Here is a 19401-nt window from a genome sequence, read left to right as displayed (position 1 = left end):
AATGAGACGATCTGTTATGCTGTCTTGCCAAACACCAACTGATAGATTCGCTGGCACCAAGTTGCCGTCACCTTTTCGGTCAATTTCTCATGAAGGAGCTCACTTGACCGACGAGGATCATCGCCAATCGGCTTTTGGATCCAACCGGCGGGGATCTGCGTGATGAAATCGTACCAGTAGTCCCCCATCAACCTGTACCCCGGATTTGTAGGGTGGATGCCGTCCCTCAGAGCATTCATGGGGAAGGTCGAGAAATCGACGGCGAGAACGTGTTTCTTTGCATTCTGTCGAGCTTTAACAATGTCCGGGATCAAGGATCGAAATTGAGCGATGTTCCTCATCTGCGTCTCATCGTGACAGCCGATGATCATCCCCACGAGGACCGTGGCATCAGGACACGCCATGACGGTCTTATCGATGAGCTCACCGAGACGATCTGCGGCCTCTTTCGGATCGTGTCCTTCCCTGGATACGTTTGGGTCGGGATTCATGTCATTCGTACCGGCGTGAATGAGTATGATATTTGGCCTCTGCGCCAGGGATGGCCCGACATGTTCTGAAATGAACTTGATGGTCATGGCCGACCAAGCCGCCTTTCATGTCGGATTCTTCATCAGCCGAGCCCAAGATGAGGACAGGTCGATGTCAGGGCGTGCTTACGAAATAACCGCCAGGCATTGTGCCATTCATGGTTTCTGTTCCTGCAAAGACCACCTTATCTTCTGCTCCGCATGTCAGCTCGCTGCTTGAAGGAAGCGTTGCTGGGCCGAACTGACTTGACAGGTCCTCTAGAAGCTTGAGTCTGTATCCGTTGCCATCTCCTCTATCCATATCACTGAGAAACCCAACGGTGATTGAATCGCCAACACACAAGATGCGGAGCGTCGTCCCGGGCTTGATTGCCTGGCCCGGCTTGGAACCCCTAAATCTCAGTGGGTCGTTCGAGCCCATGTTTTCAACAATATGCAATCCGTTGGATTTGATGCGGCGTTGTCTCTTTGAGTCGAGGATGATGATACGCCTCGCAAGGTATGTCGAGCACAGTAACGTGGTATCGGGTTGAGCCCGAGAGGTTCGATGAAATTCTGCGCGATGCGTAAGGTGGTCGTTGGGAGTTTTGACGTCTGTTTCAGACGGACTTTTCCGTGACTTAGCACAAGGACATGGAAAATTGACGGATGCAGCAAGATACCTAGGCGCAAATAAAGTTGTTCCATACCGAAAGCCTCAGTCCCTACGGTAACTGCTAGACTGGAATTCGGCACTCAATCATAAAACGATGACTAGCCGCTTCGATTTTAGCTGATATCAGTTTTCTTTGCGTGTTTGGATTAAGCAGCAGTAAGAGCCATATTGAAAACTCTCAGAAAGATGGTTATCATTTCATGGACACCCTGGACTTGGGACAAGCTAGGCAAGCTATGAGCTGGGGAGAGGATGCGAAGGCTGAGAGAAGATGGTAATGTAGGATCGGCACAAGGATTCGCTTGTCATTACCCTACCATCCGATCCAAGTCATCAAAATTCAACAAGGCCGAAGTAAATTATCCAGTCGCTGGACAAACAAAACACAAGATTGATGTCGATTCTCTTGCATTTCACTGGAAGAAAATTAGCCGTGTGTAATCTCGAGAAAATACGTTTCAGTAACTTCACGGAGCACTTTTGAAGGTGGATCCATCCCACTCACCACTGATTGTCGTATTGTCGTATCATAATACGAAAATTCGCGTCGCAGAAATGGTCGTATTGTAATACGACATACACTGCCACGGTGGACCGCCCCTGAATCGTCGTCACTTCTTTTCAGTCTCTGGGAATATTATAAGAGACAAGATCAACCGATCCAAGTTTCTTGGCTTTTGGTTTGGCATTGTCAATTTTTTTTATTACTCTCATTCGTTTTCTCCCGTCTCCCACCTCGCTCGCCAGCCAGCCAACATCGACGCTCACGAGTCACTTGCAACGGCAACCGATAAGAAAGACATACAACACAGGCCTCAGGAATTATGGTCAACGAGCTAGACGGCGGAGGCCCTTTTGGCCCCGTCGTTAACGGGACACAAATTGTCTTTTACCACTACCGGCCGAACGGAGAAGCAGGATGGGCATTCCTTGTTCTTTTTGCCATTGGTGTCTTGGGCCATATTGGGTATATGTTCTGGCTTCGGTCGTGGCATTTCATTCCTTTTATTCTCGGGGGCATCGGTAGGTTACAACTTTCTCCCTCCCCGGGTCATCCAGTCATCTAACAACATATTGAAGGAGAGGCATTCGGCTATTATGGACGCGCGAAAGCACATGAAACTCCGGCCGTAGCCGGGCCGTTTATCCTTCAGAACCTGCTGATTCTTGGATCCCCGCCCCTGTTCGCCGCGACGATCTACATGAGTCTCGGTCGTATCATCATAGCCCTCGACCTCCGACGACACACTATGATAAGTCCCCGCCTGACGGCCTTCTTCTACGTCGTCGTCGATATCGGCTGCTTCGTGACACAAGTCTTCGGAGCCGTGATGCCCGCCTCGGGCGACCCAGATGGCATTAAGATGGCCAAAACACTCATCATGTCTGGCCTGATCGCCCAGCTTGCGGTTATAACCCTCTTCACACTCTCGTGTTGGCACTCCCATCGATGCGCTCAACGAGAAGCGAGCGAGCTCAACGCGACGCGCGCAGGCATCCAGTGGAGGAAGTACTATCTGATGACGTACGCGGTCGCCTCTTTGATGTTCGTCAGAAGTTTGGTAAGGGGTATTGAGTATCTCCAAGGCGAGGACGGGTTCATCATGAGGCACGAGATTTTCCTCTATCTCTTTGACGCCGTTCCCATGGTTGCAATCATGTCGTTGTATCTCTGGATCCATCCAGGAAGACTGGTCCGCGACGTAAGCCGTATCAAGGCGTACACATGGCCTGACGAGTCAAACATAATGCTGGAGAGGCGTTAGATGTTGAAAATAATCATCATAGTAGTTTTGTTTTTCTTTTTCTTTTGTTAGTTAGATCCGAGTTCAACCTTGCATGCATGCAGCGCCTATTGTTCACCGATACATCATCAACATCTGACAAGCGATCGCAAAGCCTATATTGCTGCTACAGCTTTCAAGGTCTAGCAGTTACTTAATCCTTTCGCTGCAACCATTTCTCGCAAGCTTTGTAAAGCTTATCGAACGACTCCGAGTGCCGAATGATGCGCTGATAGTTGTCCTCGCCGAACCTCTTGGCGAAAAACAGGAATCCGACGTAGACGCAGTCGATGTAGGAGACTATGATTTGGTCAGCAAAGAAGCGCCGAGATAGCTGGGAATCGAAGAGTTGGGAGCGCTTCACATTTGTCTCCGAGGAAAAAGGGCCCTTCAGTCTTGTCCAACAGAGCCGCTGTTTTCTCCAACGACGCCTTGGCCTTGGCCCACGCGGGCTCACCACCCTGCGTCTCCTCCAACCTATCCAAAGTCATACCGAACCGAACCGCCCGAGTCTCCCAAAAATACTCCGCGCTTTCCTTGCTAAGGATGTCTCGAGGCGCGATGGGCAAGAACACGGGACCCAAGGCATCAAAGGTCTCGCTAAGCAAGTCGTACATCTGCTGGAGAACCTCCGAGTCCGCGTGGAGAGACGGCTCAGGATAGTCGGCCTCGATGCGCTTGATGATCTTGGCGCTGTTCATGACGTACGTCCCGTCGGGAAATCGGACAGTGGGACACGTGAACGGGGCGATCTGGCTGGGATCACCCTCCAGGCCAGTAGCCGCCAACCGGGGCTCAATGTCTGGGTACTCGAGCCATTCGGTTTTGTACTTGATGCCCTTGTAGTTGAGTGCCAGTCGGGCTGGTGTCTGACGTCAGTCATCTTCGAAATACGCCCTAGATGGTAGCATAACTCACTCTTCCAAGGGTTCAGGGACCAACAGGTGCCGTTGCGGTCTGGGATGTCAAATAGAACCAATTGGCCAGACATTTTGACTCGATGATGGGATTTCAACAAGAGGAAGTGATTTTTTGATTTGATAAGAACGCAAACACCTGTCGGTTTCTGTAAATGAAGAGGGTGAGATTTCCCTGGGGGCAAAACGGAGACAGGTGCGGAGCAATTATTACAAATCCACTTGGAGATGATCTCGTGGCGAGACGGCCAAGCTTGCTACTCGTCAGCAGCGCCCTTCGGAGAACAACAGACGACTAAGCACTAGTTATCAATGTGCGTTGATCCCCTTGTTTGCATTGGACGAGTCCGGATTGGTCGTGGAGACCCTGTTGTAAAACCATGCATGGTGTGCACATCACCAAACAAGTCCTCCATGTCCTACATTGTGAGATTTTATAATCAGTCTACGATGATGTGATGGTACTTGTGTTTTCTCCATGTGTTTTCTCCAACGTCATTTACCACTCCCTGTTCTTTGGGAAAAGTTTGGGAGTGGCTCAGCGCTACCCACCTAGCATACCCACTGCACGTGTGCTCGACGTTTTACAGAGAACGGCCGTCACGAGACGACAATAACCCGGAGGACGCCGTAGAAAAAGCTGTGCATCGTTGGCTTGTCAGATGAACGACCTCGTCTCACGAATCCGCCGAAGGAACCCAGTTTGAAGCTAACGATCTGACTTGCCAAAAGCCGTTGTCCTGGTCTTCGTGTGACCGCGATATCTCTATTCTTGTTGCATCGAGGCGCCGACCAGGCAGCCCATCAAACCATCCGAAGTGAATATCAGTAGCAAATAGGCTTATGATCTTTCCTTTAAGGTTTCTGCTGGGTTCAATCGATGCAGTACAGTATCCCTTAACAGAATCGGCCGAAAAAGGGTCCACAGTAGGTGCGGATAACCTTTGCTTTCAGGGGTTTGCGTCCCACAATCGGTGTCCACTGCGGCAATAATTCACTTGACATCGACGCAAGCTCAACAACTTGGGTCTCAATATCCCCGATGGCACAATTGGCTAGCGCGTCAGACTGTTAATCTGGAGGTTGGTGGTTCGAGCCCACCTCGGGGAGAATAAGTGGTTAGATTCCGCATCAAGCATTGAGATTTTATTTTTGCTCTTGGTGTAGAGAGGAGTTGAGTTCATTAGTTTATTCTTCCCTCGCACCTTCAGTGTTGTTGCCATTAGTTGGCTAACGAATCTTTCTTTTGTAGATAAGGGCTCCCCCGAGTGCCTGTTACCCGCACCGGGCCGGGCATCCTGCTTCCACTTAGCCAGAGGGGTGAGCCAATATGCGCGTGTTTGATGATGTGTGTGCGTGTTACTTGGCGGCGGTGCTGCATCGACAGGGATGCTAGGTGAACCCAAGAGTCGACAACGGTCGTAGGGACTCTTTTCGGCCGCCATTACGACCCTGGCTGCCAGGGAAGCAAATGGCTGTACGATGAACACGAATCCCAATCCGGCAGGACGATATACAGCATGCCAGGAACCCGACCAGAACATGCAGGAGAAATCTGTTTTGGCAGCACACTGTGGATTCGCGGTCCACTCGTGAGCAGATGGTCCTGCTAGACTGTTGCACCGTGCTATCCGGGTGCCCCCAACAGCAACGACACAATCACATATGAGGTTGTCATTTCGCACCAAAGTCCGGTTTGCTCAGCGTCGTTCACAACTACTCAAGCTTTGGCTGTCGACATGCGTCTCCGTCTCTTGTTCTGGGTAGCGACCTTGGGGGTTGCGGAAGCAACCAACCGGTCCCGACTCGGCCGAAGGCAGGACGGTGCCCAAAACAGCATTGTCAATACTAAAAAGTTCATTGTTGAGGCGGAGCCGGTGAGTGAGAAAAGGTCCAAGAGGGGAATCGTCGGCATGCCCCTGTGTTGACAGACATGATTTGCTTGTAGGGCACTGTTCTAGATGACTTGTCACGGAAGATTGAAGCCACCGGCTCCAGGGTTCTCAAGTCATTTGATAGCGACATTTTTTCTGGCCTCAGCGTTGAATCGGAAATCGACAATCTGGACACGCTGCAAAATGTTGGCGAGGTCGCCCAGGCTTGGCCTGTGAAAACCTACCGACTTGCACCTGTGATATCTCAGGGGTCATTTGGCGACGACGCCACTGCCAAGAACTGGTCCATTCATTTCTCGACTGGAGTCGACAAACTCCACGAAGCCGGTATTCTGGGCAAGGGCGTGAAGGTTGCGGTTATCGACTCAGGAGTTGACTACCGCCACCCTGCTGTAAGTTACCGATCTCGTAGGTGACTGATGTTGCGAGACTCTGATAAGTAACACTTCCAGCTTGGTGGCGGGTTCGGCCCCGGGTTCAAAGTCGCGGGTGGTTACGATCTTGTTGGCGAAGGTATTCGAATCAGACAATTGACACCCTGAGCGCGCCAATGAGGGCTGACGTTCGTTTACAGAGTACGATGGATCCAATGAGAAAAATCCTGACGGAGATCCTTTGGACTCACTCGGGCATGGCACTCATGTTGCCGGTATAATCGCCGGGAAGAGCGACTTGTAAGTTGAGTTCTTGCGCATCAGGACGCGAAAGCTTATGGCTCTCGATGCGACGGCTAATGCTTTCAACACCCCAGCTACGTCGGTGTTGCACCAGAGGCAGAGATTGTTGCTTTCAAAGTCTTTGGCGCTGTAAGGTCGGTTTTCCACATGAGACGACACATGTACTGATCTGGGTAGTTCGAGGGCACCGACGAGGACACTTTGGTAGAAGCAACCATTATGGCATACGAGTCAGGCGTGAGTGAATTGCATGCTCTGATCACTTCGATTTGATCATCACTCATCTCTGTCTTAGGCAGATATCATTACTGCAAGCATCGGTCGTGCCAACGGCTTCTCGGACGGGCCTTGGGCTACTGTGGCATCCAGAATCGTGGAGCAAGGAGTCGTCGTCACCATCGCAGCCGGTAACGACGGTGACGAGGGTCCGTTCTATGCCAGCACTGGATCGTCCGGCAAGGAAGTACTCGCGGTTGCTTCTGTCGATACCAGTCGAATTCCCGCAAGACCATGGCACGCAACTTTCAATCTGAACGGCGAGGCTAGCACCACTCAGCTTGCATACATACCTCCGGTAAACAGAGCCCTTTGGAACACTACCGGCCTGCCCATTCTCCCGCTGGGTTTTGACACCAGCAACCCAGCGGAAGCGTGCAGCCCGCTGCCGGACACGACGCCAGACCTCTCGGACGTCATCGTGCTCATCCGGAGAGGGACATGCACGCCTTACGTGAAGCAGACAAATGTTGAAAAGTTCGGCGCCCGCCACGTCCTTTTCTACAACGACAACTCCCGCCCGTTTGAACTAGTTGCCAACTCGGCTTACAAGTCCCAAATGGCACTGATTGATGCCAAGGCTGGAGCAGCCATCATCGAGACCGTCAAAGCCGGGGGTAGCGTCATCGCAGACTTCACCGTGCCTGCAGACGGCAACTGGGCTGTTGGTTTCTTCGATGCCGCCGGCGGCATCCCCTCGCAGTACACCTCCTGGGGTGGCACCTACGAGCTGGAGATCAAACCTGACATTGCCGCCCCTGGCGCCAATATCTACAGTACATATCTGGACGGCACCTACAAAGTCCTCAGTGGTACCTCCATGGCAACGCCATATGTTGCAGGCGTCGCCGCTCTTTACATCAGCAAGCACGGAGGTCGTTCCGTTCACGGAAAGGACTTTGCCAAAAAGCTCTCAAGGCGCATCATCTCCAGCGGGGAAAGCCTACCATGGCAGCTTTTCGAGCCACAGGGCCTTCCTACGGACTTTGGATTTCTTGCTCCAGTCACTCAAGTGGGAAGCGGGCTCCTCAACGCATCGAAACTCCTGGATTACAAGACATCGCTGTCGTTCGACAAGTTTGCACTCAACGACACCGGATCGTTCAGTCGGTACCACAAGGTTGAGATCACGAATTATGACGACAGCCCAGTAACCTACAACTTCACACTGGAGCCGGCAGGCGGGTTCTTCGCTCAGGGAAGAACCTCTGGTTTACTCGCAGACATCCTAGACGTGAAGCCTTTCAGCCTCGTTCCGACAGTCACTTTCCCGTCGGGCGTCTTCCGTGTCAACCCTGGCGAGTCGAAAGAGGCCCAGTAAGTTCCGATCGGGACCGCAGATAATCAACGAAACGCGGTAACCTGACTACGTATCGCAGGTTCAATTTCATGTTCCCAGAGACTGTCGACGAGGCGAAACTACCGGTGTACAGCGGCAGGATCATCATCAAAGGAAGCAATGGCGAGACAGTCGCTGTTCCTTACATGGGTACGATCTAATTTACGTTTTCCACTTACCATTCGTGGTTACTAACCGTCTTCTAGGTGCGGCCTTCGACTTGAAGATCCAGATGAGAGGCACAATGTTTCCTCCCAGTTATCCCTTTCAGAGATCGGGTCCCGGCAGCCAAGACATTGATGCGTATCATACGTAAGTACTCAAGTGGCAGGCAGTAGTAGTATGGGCCTCAAAGAAATAACAATTCTCAGGTATGCCTTCAACACAAGTCGCGCTGCGCAGGACTTTCCAAAGGTCAATGCAAAGTTCAAGTGGGGAACGAAGGAGCTGCGATGGGATGTAAGTCACGATGAACCGTCTCCGCATGTCAGCCCAAACCCATCAACAGCGATTGCTGACTGTTCTTCAGATCTTTGATAAGGATTACAAAGAGTCGGACTGGACTTATCCTCCGGTCGTTGGAGAGAACGGCTACATCGGAGCGGCGACGTACTCGACATACGCGTCCAGCTCTGTCACATTCGATCCTGCGACGATGGACCGAGAGAAGGTTCTGCCTTTCCCAATGCGGGGAATTGAGAGAACGACGACGTGGAGTGAGCTGACCGATCGGTTCTGGTGGCTGGGCAAGTTGGCCAACGGGAGCTATATCGCCCCTGGCAACTACATGTGAGTTACCGAGTCCTGGAGCATCCCGAATGTTTGCGAATGTCGAGGTTAGATACTGATGACCTAGTTCAGGATTCGATTTGCCGCACTCACGCCTTTTAGCAACCCGGAGCACTCTGACAATTGGGATATCTGGGAGACTCCTCAGATCACAATCCTGCCTTACACTGTTTGATATACGGCGCATTAAAACTCGGCCTCTCATTAGTGAGCTTCATCGCTTCAAGGTATCGGCCACTTGTGAGAAGAAGGGTCAAAAAGAAGCGTGTGTTCACATTAACAAGTTTCTAGTTGCAGGATCAAGTAATAATGAAGTCCTCGAAAGAGGCAAATCCTCCCGGAGTTCGTATGGCATATGCCCTTCCCTTCGCATCCTTCCCCACCTGACAAAGTTGCAATTCTTCCTCCATCTCGTCGACCCAAGCCATCAACTGACCGTCCATAGCGCCGTGTACATAGCAATCTCCGATCAGATTGAAGACCGGCTTCCCGTTGCTTGTGGTCTCTTCTAGGGACTTGCGTAGGACAAATGGCGTCCTGAAGCCTTCGAACAGAACAACGTAGTCTTCCGTCTCCGCGTCCCACGGCACGGTGCCCATGAAACAATCGGTCAATGCCTTTGTATCATATGAATGCTTCGATGGGTCCTCTGCCTTTTTTGCCGCATCTCGGGCCAAGTCCTCCGTCGTTTTGGGGCCCCTGGTGCCGATAGCGGCCCATCTCCGCCCCCGCTGCGCCTCCTGGAATGGGACGGTGAACGGGACCATGCGTTGTTGCAGGTCAGCTTCAACTTTTTGGTCAAAGTCGAGAAGCCATTGAAAGATGTGTGTCTGGTGAAGACGGATTCCCGGCTTTTTCAGGTCCTCTTCCGAGTCCGGGCCGCGGGCGTAGAAGCGTCGAAAGGCATCGACACCGGCAAAGAATGCATCTGATGCAGACGCGGACGCGGACGTGGCTGGCGCCTCGCTCATCCCAACAGCGGTTTCGGTCGCTTGCGTTTCTTCAACATTCTGCGGAGGGCGTCTGGCTCCGATTCTCTCGTTTTGCCACGAACAATCTACAGCCAACGTCCGCACCAGCGCGTCGTTAAGCCCCTCTGGGTGGTATCTTTCCTCGAGACTTCCTTCAGCAGCATACGACAAGAATGCGAAAATAAAGTTCCTAGCATCCTCGTCGTTGAAAGGCGGGATTTCGGTCTCGCGGGCGTTCTTGAAGCTGCTGAACGGTGGTGAGGAGGGGTCATGGGAGTAATACCTCCAAGCTGGTCCGGGTGTGTTGATTCGGGCCAGGACTGCTCCTCGCACTCTCAAATTGGGTCTCTCGTCTGAGTTCAAGATCGACACGGTCGGTGAGGTGTCGGGAAGACAGCTGTACAGGTGCACTGGCAGTGTCGAGCGTGACTGCATCGTCCAGTCGGGAGCCCAGGAGGGCAGACCCTGGACGGCTTGATCGATACCTGCGTGATGCAACAGATCTGCAGCATGCCCTAACTCCACCATACGAGTGGCAACTTCGATGAATACCTTTGCCGGAGTGTTGTCATAGCTGTAGTCGGGAACAATGGATCGAGCAAGCATGTCGTCAGTGAGACCGAGAAGCCCATAAATCTTGTCCCTGGGATCGGTAGCGAGGTTGTTCCTGGTTAAACACAGTAGCTCTAGAAGGCTCGATGATTTCACCGCCGCTGGGTTGTCGGAGGCTTTGCTGTTCTTGTTTCCGTTGATAGGGGTCAGGATGCCGATATCATTCTGGTTTGGGCTGCCACCCAGGGGCTTGACGTCGTCCTCGACATTCCCTGGGGAATTGTCCAATCCCTCCCGTCGATCGCGGAGAATCTTGAAGGAAGCGACAGGACTCAGGTGTAAGACCATGTTGAAGATATCTGCATATGCGCCAATCCGAAGCGGCCGCGGGAGGCCGCGCTGTCTCGCAAGATCCCAGAATTCTGTGATTGCTTCCAGGCTGATCGCGGTTGTACCATACAACACCACGACTTTTGCTCCAAGAATCACCTCCTGCAGCACCCAGGTACGGAAATACCAGTCCGTGGTCCAGAACCGCACCAGGTTGTGCCATATCTCACGGCCGCTCTCCGTTCCTGGGTCGGGAAGGTTGATTTCGTTCCATTGCAGGTCGGACAGAATCTTGTCTCGTCGGGTATCGCTCCAGACTCGCGTCATGTACGTCATGATGCTGATGGCTCCTTGGATGTTCCCGGGGTCGTAGGCATCATCAAGAGGCTCGAGGGCGAATTCAGCAATGCCGTAAGGTTTCTCTTCCCCGACGCGAGTCTTCTCCTCCGCCGGGGTTTCGGCACCAAAGCTCAGCATGTCTTGCATACCGAGACTTCCCAAACGATCCGCGAGAACGGTCCTCATGGCATTTTCCTCCTCGGGTTGCTTTCGAACATAGGAAAAATGGCCTGGGTGTGCAAGGACCATCGATGCATTGCGGTATATGTCTCCCATTAGCAGCACCTGCTGACTTCGCTCGACAATGTCCTCTTGGTTGACACAGATGCCGTCAGCCCAGAGCCAAGAGTTGGGGTGTCTATTGAAGCACGTTCGCAATGCGTGGAAGAGATTCTGCGTCACCGAAATCATCTCGCCATTGCAGTTGACCCCGAGGAATCGATCAGGGTCTCCCCAAACGTATGAGAGACAGAAGTAAGACGGTGCGTCGGTGAGCGAGAACGTCTCTAGCTGAAACTGGCGGGTGACTCCATGCTCGTCTGGGGGCGCAAGCCTCAGCAGACGAAATTGGCGTGGTTCCGAGTCCAGGGCCTTGTAGCCGAAGGGCTGTTCTGTATCTTCGAAAATAACTCGTGGCATCTCCCGGGCTTCGTCGACCACTGCGCCATCTTTGTCGACTGGCGCTCTTGTATCGTCCAACTTGCCGGCGAAAGACAATTTGGTACCCTCACTGGTGCTCGGCTTCCATGGCGTTGTTCGTAGGGACACGGTGGCAGGATCTTGTCCGTTTTTACGGGCGAGATACAGCCTCAGCGCCTCTGTAGAGCCGGCGGAAAGCTGATCAAGGGCGATTTGAAACTCATAGCCGTCTGGATCGTCGTGCACCTCTTCGACGGGGGATTGGTTACGTGACATGAGAGTCGATGGCTTCGGTACGTCTTGGAGTCTTGACTTGATCTTGTCCGGGTTGGAAAATTACAAAGTTGACGCTGAGGGGTTGGTTGGTTGGCCGATGGTTTAATCAATTTTGTGATATTCTACGCATCAACGTAAGATTTGTAGGATGCTGACCGGGGCGTGACTGGCCCCCGGTAGTGGCTTCGTGTCAATAATGGGCCGGATCTTACATAACCCGTGTTTTCTGTTTATGAAGCCGGGCCAGTACGAGGGACTATTGAACACAATGAAAGTGTCCAAGGTATCATTATCGGAATCAGAAGCCCAACTGGGCTGCCCAGGTCTTGAGAGACGGTCCGGTGGAAAGGTCTTTCGGGCGTTGTCTACACTGCTCAGGCCAACGCATTCTCTTTTGTATGGTTGACTATCTTTTTCGCATGAGGAGAACGAAAGCTCACTGAGCAAGGCACAGGTGTGATTGAGACGAGTAGACGTCAACTAGAAGCACTAGTGCGTTATATCGTCAGGTAGATGGCAGCGGCCAGCATGCTCGTCGCTGGAGTAGGGACCACTCTATTGTGGTTGTAGGCAAACAAAAGAGACAAGGATTAGGCCTCTTTTAAGTTAAAAGTTAGGGGTGCAGGCAGACTTGCCTGTATCTCCGCAGTAGTAAGGATATATCCAGTCACTCTCGTCCATGGCAAAGTTACTTAGTTCTAACCCTACGCAGTGCCAAGCCTGAAAAAAGAACTTGCCGCATGCTATAACATTTAGCATACCCGAGAACGACGAGTCAAGTGCCGCGAAAGATCACGGGCCAAAAGACTGGAGCAGTTACCTTTTTGATGCTGTATTGTGGTTGCAGGCAAAAGTTTTTTTTGTCCTTTCCAGGTACAGGTAGACTGTACAAAGTTGTGGGGGGGTTAAGAAAACAAAAATCCCTGTTGGAGGTGCAGCCACACTTAGCTCGGCGACAGGACATTCAGATGCGCAGTCAGTACTCAGTTCTGCTTCGCCAGTCCGTCTGACAAGGGAGGGCTTAGTTGGCCTAACAGCGGGATACCTGGTTTAGGAATGAAACCTGACGGTTGGCTACGCTGCCTCCTTAATAGATGGATAGACATATGCTTCCGGTATCTGAAATGCGCAAGCCATTCTGGTTGTCAACCTTGACCCACAAAGTTTTTGCACGTATTCGGCTGGAAATACAGGTCATCCCGGTTCATCCAGCCTTGATAAGAGAGGCAATTGTCCGTTGCGCTAATCAGGATGCCCAAATCGTGGACAAGGCTCTGTGGCAGACTTGGCAACGTTTTTGCACAGCTGAGCGGTCCGTCCTGTTAGTGTGTACCTGCTCAGAGGACCATGTTACTAGAAACCACGCAACCGGTTCGTCATACTCGTCATGACTAAGAAGAGACTATCCATGAGGTACGTCGCCAAGGCGGTGGCTAAGGAGAGATTGGAGAGGAGAAAAGGAACTGGACGCAACCACGGCGTTGACGACATGACGGGGTGGTCGGGGCCATGACCGCGACTTCAACAACAGAGCTTGGCTCTCTTGGCGGACCCGAATTCCCCTCACCTCCGTTGTCGACCTTCCCGATTCAACCCTGAATAGATGACCCTACCCCAACTGACGGCGGCCGATTGGGTGCCGGAGGCTCGGCGGGCTGGGATGAGGCATGCAGACTATCGTGCTTTCTCTGATTTGCGGCGATGGCTTTGGATTCCGGACTCTGGTTGCGCCGCCGTGGCTTGCAACGCCGAGTCGTCTGTTTCCAGAAAAAGCGACACTGACTGACGGCTGGGCCAAACAGATAAATAGGCCAGCTTGCGCCGCCGTTGGCAACACTCTGGCCCCCCCCTCTGGCTTCTAGATCCTCTTCCCGAGTGCCTAGTCTTCTTTGCTGTCTTCATCCTCAATTCATACGCAGCGATGAAGTTCTCCAAGTCCGCCGCGGCTTTGCTGTCGCTGGCCGCCTCTGGCGCCGCCGCCACGAACACGACATGCAGGCCCAAGATCGATTCCGAGAAGCTCCAAGCTGACCTCACAACCGACAAGTAAGTCGGACTCTTGTCGACGGGCATTGCGCGATCTCGCAATTTGAACTGACTTGCCTTTTGTGAAACAGCCTAATGGCCAACCTCGAGGCCCTCAACAAGATCGCCTTCGCCAACGGTGGCAACAGAGCTTTCGGCCTGCCCGGTTACGCGGCGTCGGTCGACTACGTCTGGGACCGTGTCTCCAAGATCCCGGCCACCAAGGCGTGGAAGCAAGACTTCCCCGCCACCTTCGGCCAGGTCACCTCGATCGACTTCAAGGTAGAGGACGAGTCCGTCTACGTCTTCGGCCTGACCTACTCCCCCTCCACCAGCGAGGAGGGCATCACGGCCGAGATCGTCCTCGGCCCCGACGGGGCCGCCGGCTGCGACGCCGCCAATTATGCAGGCCTCGACGTCAAGGACAAGATCGTGCTCGTCCAGCGCTTCCGGTGCCCGACGGGAGGCACCCTCGCCGGCAGGGTCCGGCCCGCCGCCGCCGCCGGTGCCGCCGCCGTCATCGTTTACCACGACATCACGACGAACGCTACGGCCGGCTCGCTCAGCGCGCCTGACCCCAACGGCTTCGTCCCTGCCGGCTTCATCAACCTTGTCGACGGCTTAAAGATCAAGGAGCGCCTCGATGCGGGCGAGACCGTCCAGGGCCACTTCCAGCAGACGCAGATCGTCGAGGAACGCATCACGCAGAACGTCTTTGTCGAGACCGAGGAGGGCGATCCCCACAACGTCATCATGGTACGCTCTCCATTCGATCTGTTAATTTGAACTTTGGTCCGAGTGAACTGACACATGTGTTTTCTTTTCATAGCTCGGAGCCCACTTGGACAGCGTGCAAGCCGGACCTGGCATCAACGACGACGGTAAGCGATAGCAAGACGTCTGCAATCAGGAATTTCACTGACAGGGGACCCAAGGATCCGGTACCAGCCTGCTTCTCGAGCTCTTCCTCGCCTCGACAAAGTACCGCACCAAGAACAAGGTCCGCTTCGCCTGGTGGGGTGCCGAGGAGAACGGCCTGCTGGGCTCCAGATACTACTGTTCGAACCTGCCGGCGTCCGACGTCGACGACCTGCTCGTCTATCTCAACTTCGACATGGTGGCCAAGGGCTACATCGGAGTCGCCGACACGGACGGGAGCACACACGGCAGCGCCGGGCCCGCGGGGTCTGACGTCGTCGAGCACATCTACGAAGACTACTTCAAGAGTCAGGGCATCGAGGTCACCCCGGCTGTCGTCACCAACGGCAGCGACTACGCTTCCTTCTGGCAGATCCTCAACAAGCCTTTCGGGTTCTTGCACACCGGCACCGGGGTTGCCCAGGACCCGTGCTACCACCAGGCTTGCGACACCATCGACAACCCCGACCCCACCACCATCACCATCAACGCGAAGGTAGGCTTTCCGTCGCGCCGTTTGCTGATCAAGCAAGTTTACGAGAATCTATGGCTGACACATATCCCAGGCGGCTGCTCACATCCTGACTGTCTTGTCGTTGAACGGAACGGCGCTAATCCCCAAGACATCCGTCAACGCCACCATGCTGAGTCACCTGCAGTCGAGAAGCCTTGGGCTGGACATTATCCAGATTGAGGAGCTCGAGGCTCTTGGCGAGAGGCATCTGGGATGCGGCCACGATATCTAGTGGCAACGTGTAATGAAAGAAGTGTCCCTACATCCACCCGGAGACCTCTCAGCAACTGCCATGGTCATGATTGGTTGGTGCGAATAAACTAAAACATGGTTTGGAGAATGGCTGGCGTACTAAAAGAGAATAAAAATAATGAAACACTAGATCAACTATCTCCATGGCTTATGGGCGACTTTTGTATCATGAATTATTCTTGAAGTCTGAGGGTCGGTCAAGCAAGCTTGAGGGGGTGGGGGTTCATGTCTGCGGAAACGAACGCGGCAGATAGCCCAGCTCAGATAAGGTGTAAATTGTGTGCCTCCTTGCCAAATGATAATTACTTCTCAAAAAGAGTTGAGCCACTACACGTACTCGCGGTTTGATGTTTCTCGAGTGCTAAGAATGCCCGTTCATGCGAGACGTATGTTGAGATAATCATACGAAGAAGATCTACTCTGTACAGCTGTCAAAGATCGGACTACGTCGTTGAAACCACATATGAGGCCCTCCGGATTACTCCAATAACATGCGAGTCATTTCCATCGCGCATGAACCAATGAACCTGCAGCTACTTTGGCTTATGGCTACTCTGCAAGACTGACTGATGGGTGGCTGGCTGGCTTAGAGTTGAAGTGCACCGGCTTTGAACCTTACAGGTCGATTCCGAATGAGATGGCTTGGTCAAAAGAGCCTGCATAATTCAAAGAAACTTCTCCTGGCGCCCAGAGATGGGTGAAAAGCGTGATTGGGCATCTTTGCCGTTTCCGAAGTTACTGAGTATTGTCCGCAGGAAATTCCGCTCCGCCTATCCGCTCAGAGTGAAGCAAGGTCCAGCTCCGCAAAGTGCCCTGCCGGCAAGGCCGTATCCTAAGCCAAATCACGCCACTCCGTCTCTTTGAGTTTCTCGGCGATTTATTGCCTCCGGCGAGAGAATGAAGATAATGCTGTCATTCTTTCGAGAAGAGTCCAGACACGTGATGCTGCGGGTGGTTGGGACGGGCCGTGATGCTAATTATTGCCTGCCGCGCTTCGTCAACGGCTGAATAACGACGATAACCAATGGGAACTGCAGGTCAGAGTATACGAGCTGTCTGTTCTCATTGGTTGCGTTGTTCATCAACCAATGGACGCTGTGCTGACGGTGATTTCGACTTGGCCCCCCTGGAACCGACGTGCAGGGCCAAGGAACGGCCATATTTGATGCCTCGGGTGGTCTCCGTCTCCTGCTGACGGAGTTGACGGAAACCATCGTGGACTTGAGCGGAGGTTCAACTCAGGAACGCACATTGCCTGCAATCAATCAGCTTCAAGTCAGCTCGTGTCCATTTAGAACCTGACTGACTACATCGTCTCCGCCTTCTGCCAAGTCGAACCTTTCTGCCACCAACATCACAAATGCGAGGCTGTCTCCCGTAAAGAACTTGCAAAGCGATCGCCTTCACGACACCGTGAACTCTATCTACTTTTATCTTTAAGACTAGCAGCCAATCATGGGCGACGGGTCGTATTCTCGAGACACACAAGGCGAGCACCAAGCATCGACCAGCACCTCGGGAAGACACGACAGCCGCGTGCTGCCTCTGCTTCCACGCCACGGCTTTACGCGTGCTGCCAATCAGGTGGCCCAGCTCGCACCGAGAGGAGGCCCAAGCAGCGCCGGTTCTCTTGCTGCCAGGAGGAAACGGGCCAGCAAGCCAAAAGTCCGATCCGGGTGCCTGACATGCAAGATCCGGCGGGTCAAGTGCGACGAGCGCAAACCCACGTGTGCCCGCTGCGAGAAGGCGGACGTCGAGTGCGACGGGTACATAAAGGAGGCCGTCGATCCCAAGAGGACCGCCGAGCAGGAACACCTCATTCTGGCCGCGCAAAAGGCCAGCAGTCGGCATCTGCTCCCGCGGCCGGACGGGGCGGCATCCCGCGGCGGGCCGGCTCCGGCGCCGGCGGCTCTACTCTCGAGTAACCCTCCCTTCATACGGGTCGACCAGAGCGACGTCCCGTACTACGACCTCTTTCGATACCAGCTGATCAAAGATCTCGGCGGTTCATGCCAGGCCGACTTCTGGTCGCGCATCGTCCTCAACGAGAGCACGCGAGACCCGTGTATCCGAGAGTCGATCTTGGCCATCGGGGCCATCTCCCAAACCATCTTCTTCGATGCCGAGTCGAGCAAACGGTTCGGTGGCCTTCCCCCCTCGGCACTCCGTCCCTGGGGGACGCCAAGGTCGTACTCGACCGGCTTCCTCAACCGACACCACAAGGCGGCCCTGCTGCACCACGTCAAAGCCGTCTCTATCTACAGACAGCGTATCCAAGGCTCATCCGCCGACACCTCGCCGAGGTCCATCATCATCATGACGCTGTTGCTTATCGCGTTCGAATTCATCCAGGGCAACATGAAGAACGTCGACTCGTTGATGGGCACGGGCATGCGTCTCCTCGAAAACAAGATCACGTTGATGCACGGTCTGCAGCCCGGGGACGAACTCGTCGACGGCGGGGCCGGGTACCTATCGTCGCCCAGGCTACGAAGCGGCGCCCCCGACGACGAGATGGAGGACATCGAGCACCTGCTGCCGTGTCTGTGTCTCATGGCCGGCTTCACCCACTTCTTCAACTCGCACCGCAACAGCGTGCTCCTGATGAACAGCAGCCCGAAGCTGCAGCTCCCGCGGCCGGGCGTCACCGTCATCACGAAGCTGCAGGCGCTCTGGGGCCAGTTCTTCACGCGCGCCGTCGTGCACGTCATGCGGACGGTGCACGACCAGCTCAACTACAACCCGATGGACCTGGCGAAGGCGGCGCAGGAGCAGGAGAAGTTCGTCGAGTACATTGGCATGTGGAACGGCGTGCTGGAGGCGTACCTGGGCGACCCGGCGCTCGACGCCGACGCCAGACGGACGCTCGACAGCATCCAGATCCACCGGCTGCTGATCCACATCGTCATCAGCTGCAGCCTCGACCGCAGCGAGATGTCGTACGACGCGTTCGAGGACGAGTTCCGGGAGCTGCTGGACCGCGTCGTGCGCTACCTGCGGGACCCGGGCCCGATCCCCAAGGTGTCCTTCACCTTCTCCGAGGGCCTGACGTCGCCGCTGGCCATGATCATCGCCAAGTGCCGGAACCACGAGCTGAGGATGCGCGGGATCCACGTGCTGAACAACCTGTCGTGGAGGGAGAGCGCCTGGGACGGGCAGGCGCTGGTGGTGGGCAAGTCGGGCGTCGTACTGCTCGAGGAGAGGGGCATGGACGCCAGCGGCTTCATCCCGGCCGAGGCGCGGTGGATCTGGATGTCGGGCAAGTGGGACATTGAGAAGCGGGAGCTCGTCGCGACGTACTTCCGGCTGACGCCCAACGAGGACGGCACGCCTTTCACGGCGCAGCTCGTGCTCGACATGGACAACTTGGTGTACAGTTGTGACATGATTGGGTGTCTGGGGCGTCACAACCCGTTTGAGGATTATGAGGTCTGACTTTGGGGAGGGGGATAGGTCTGATTGTTTTGGTCCATTTGCTTTTTTGGTAAGCCTCCTCCTACTCGATAGTTATCTGGCCTAGCAACGTAGATGAATGGCGAGTGATGATGATGGGGCAATTACCTAGACTGCAAAACTTGACCACTCCCGATGTAGTGCTTGTCTGACTGGCGAAGCAGCATGTCATCCACCGCGTATTGTTGAGGCCGGAAATGAGCTTCCTATCTAGTAGCCAAAGTCATGGTCCGTCAAACGGCCTTCCTGTAAGGGATTGGTGGCGTTTGC

At 54.1% G+C, this 19401-nt stretch overlaps 7 protein-coding genes across 7 annotated transcripts; 4 read left to right on the top strand and 3 right to left on the bottom strand.

Annotated features, from left to right (window-relative positions):
- Positions 1 to 14: 14 nt before the first annotated feature.
- On the bottom strand, positions 15 to 951 carry CDEST_09837 (Putative SGNH hydrolase-type esterase domain, SGNH hydrolase superfamily; the record flags this gene model as incomplete). The annotated part of the gene is made up of 3 exons (XM_062925995.1): positions 15 to 593; positions 661 to 722; positions 777 to 951. The coding sequence occupies 3 exons, from the start codon at positions 949 to 951 to the stop codon at positions 15 to 17; spliced, it is 816 nt and encodes a 271-aa protein (XP_062782046.1).
- Positions 952 to 1854: 903 nt separating this feature from the next.
- Positions 1855 to 3024, top strand: CDEST_09836 (Putative RTA-like protein). Its single transcript, XM_062925994.1, has 2 exons — positions 1855 to 2208; positions 2266 to 3024. Exons 1-2 carry the CDS (start codon positions 2010 to 2012, stop codon positions 2949 to 2951), a joined length of 885 nt encoding a protein of 294 aa, XP_062782045.1. The 5' UTR covers positions 1855 to 2009; the 3' UTR covers positions 2952 to 3024.
- Positions 3025 to 3026: 2 nt separating this feature from the next.
- CDEST_09835 (Putative glutathione S-transferase, Thioredoxin-like superfamily) lies at positions 3027 to 4078 on the bottom strand. Its single transcript, XM_062925993.1, has 3 exons — positions 3888 to 4078; positions 3334 to 3831; positions 3027 to 3269 (listed from the first exon to the last, which is right to left on the bottom strand). The coding sequence occupies exons 1-3, from the start codon at positions 3958 to 3960 to the stop codon at positions 3124 to 3126; spliced, it is 717 nt and encodes a 238-aa protein (XP_062782044.1). The 5' UTR covers positions 3961 to 4078; the 3' UTR covers positions 3027 to 3123.
- A 1519-nt stretch (positions 4079 to 5597) lies between these two features.
- On the top strand, positions 5598 to 9064 carry CDEST_09834 (Putative peptidase S8/S53 domain, Fn3-like domain, immunoglobulin-like, PA domain superfamily). The gene is made up of 12 exons (XM_062925992.1): positions 5598 to 5763; positions 5835 to 6173; positions 6234 to 6294; positions 6356 to 6455; positions 6533 to 6587; positions 6636 to 6695; positions 6754 to 8051; positions 8114 to 8223; positions 8280 to 8385; positions 8445 to 8532; positions 8603 to 8862; positions 8935 to 9064. Exons 1-12 carry the CDS (start codon positions 5626 to 5628, stop codon positions 9035 to 9037), a joined length of 2718 nt encoding a protein of 905 aa, XP_062782043.1. The 5' UTR covers positions 5598 to 5625; the 3' UTR covers positions 9038 to 9064.
- Position 9065: 1 nt separating this feature from the next.
- CDEST_09833 (Putative heterokaryon incompatibility) lies at positions 9066 to 11969 on the bottom strand (the record flags this gene model as incomplete). The annotated part of the gene is made up of 1 exon (XM_062925991.1): positions 9066 to 11969. One exon carries the CDS (start codon positions 11967 to 11969, stop codon positions 9162 to 9164), a length of 2808 nt encoding a protein of 935 aa, XP_062782042.1. The 3' UTR covers positions 9066 to 9161.
- A 1821-nt stretch (positions 11970 to 13790) lies between these two features.
- On the top strand, positions 13791 to 15819 carry CDEST_09832 (Putative PA domain, peptidase M28, PA domain superfamily). Its single transcript, XM_062925990.1, has 5 exons — positions 13791 to 14015; positions 14087 to 14750; positions 14824 to 14875; positions 14930 to 15408; positions 15479 to 15819. Exons 1-5 carry the CDS (start codon positions 13891 to 13893, stop codon positions 15656 to 15658), a joined length of 1500 nt encoding a protein of 499 aa, XP_062782041.1. The 5' UTR covers positions 13791 to 13890; the 3' UTR covers positions 15659 to 15819.
- Positions 15820 to 17133: 1314 nt separating this feature from the next.
- Positions 17134 to 19113, top strand: CDEST_09831 (Putative zn(2)Cys(6) fungal-type DNA-binding domain-containing protein; the record flags this gene model as incomplete). The annotated part of the gene is made up of 1 exon (XM_062925989.1): positions 17134 to 19113. One exon carries the CDS (start codon positions 17134 to 17136, stop codon positions 19111 to 19113), a length of 1980 nt encoding a protein of 659 aa, XP_062782040.1.
- Positions 19114 to 19401: the final 288 nt, after the last annotated feature.

The sequence above is a fragment of the Colletotrichum destructivum genome, chromosome 6, assembly GCF_034447905.1.
Source record: "Colletotrichum destructivum chromosome 6, complete sequence".
In the NCBI taxonomy this organism is placed as follows: Eukaryota; Fungi; Ascomycota; class Sordariomycetes; order Glomerellales; family Glomerellaceae; genus Colletotrichum; species Colletotrichum destructivum.
This window is presented reverse-complemented; position numbering and strand designations above follow the sequence as displayed.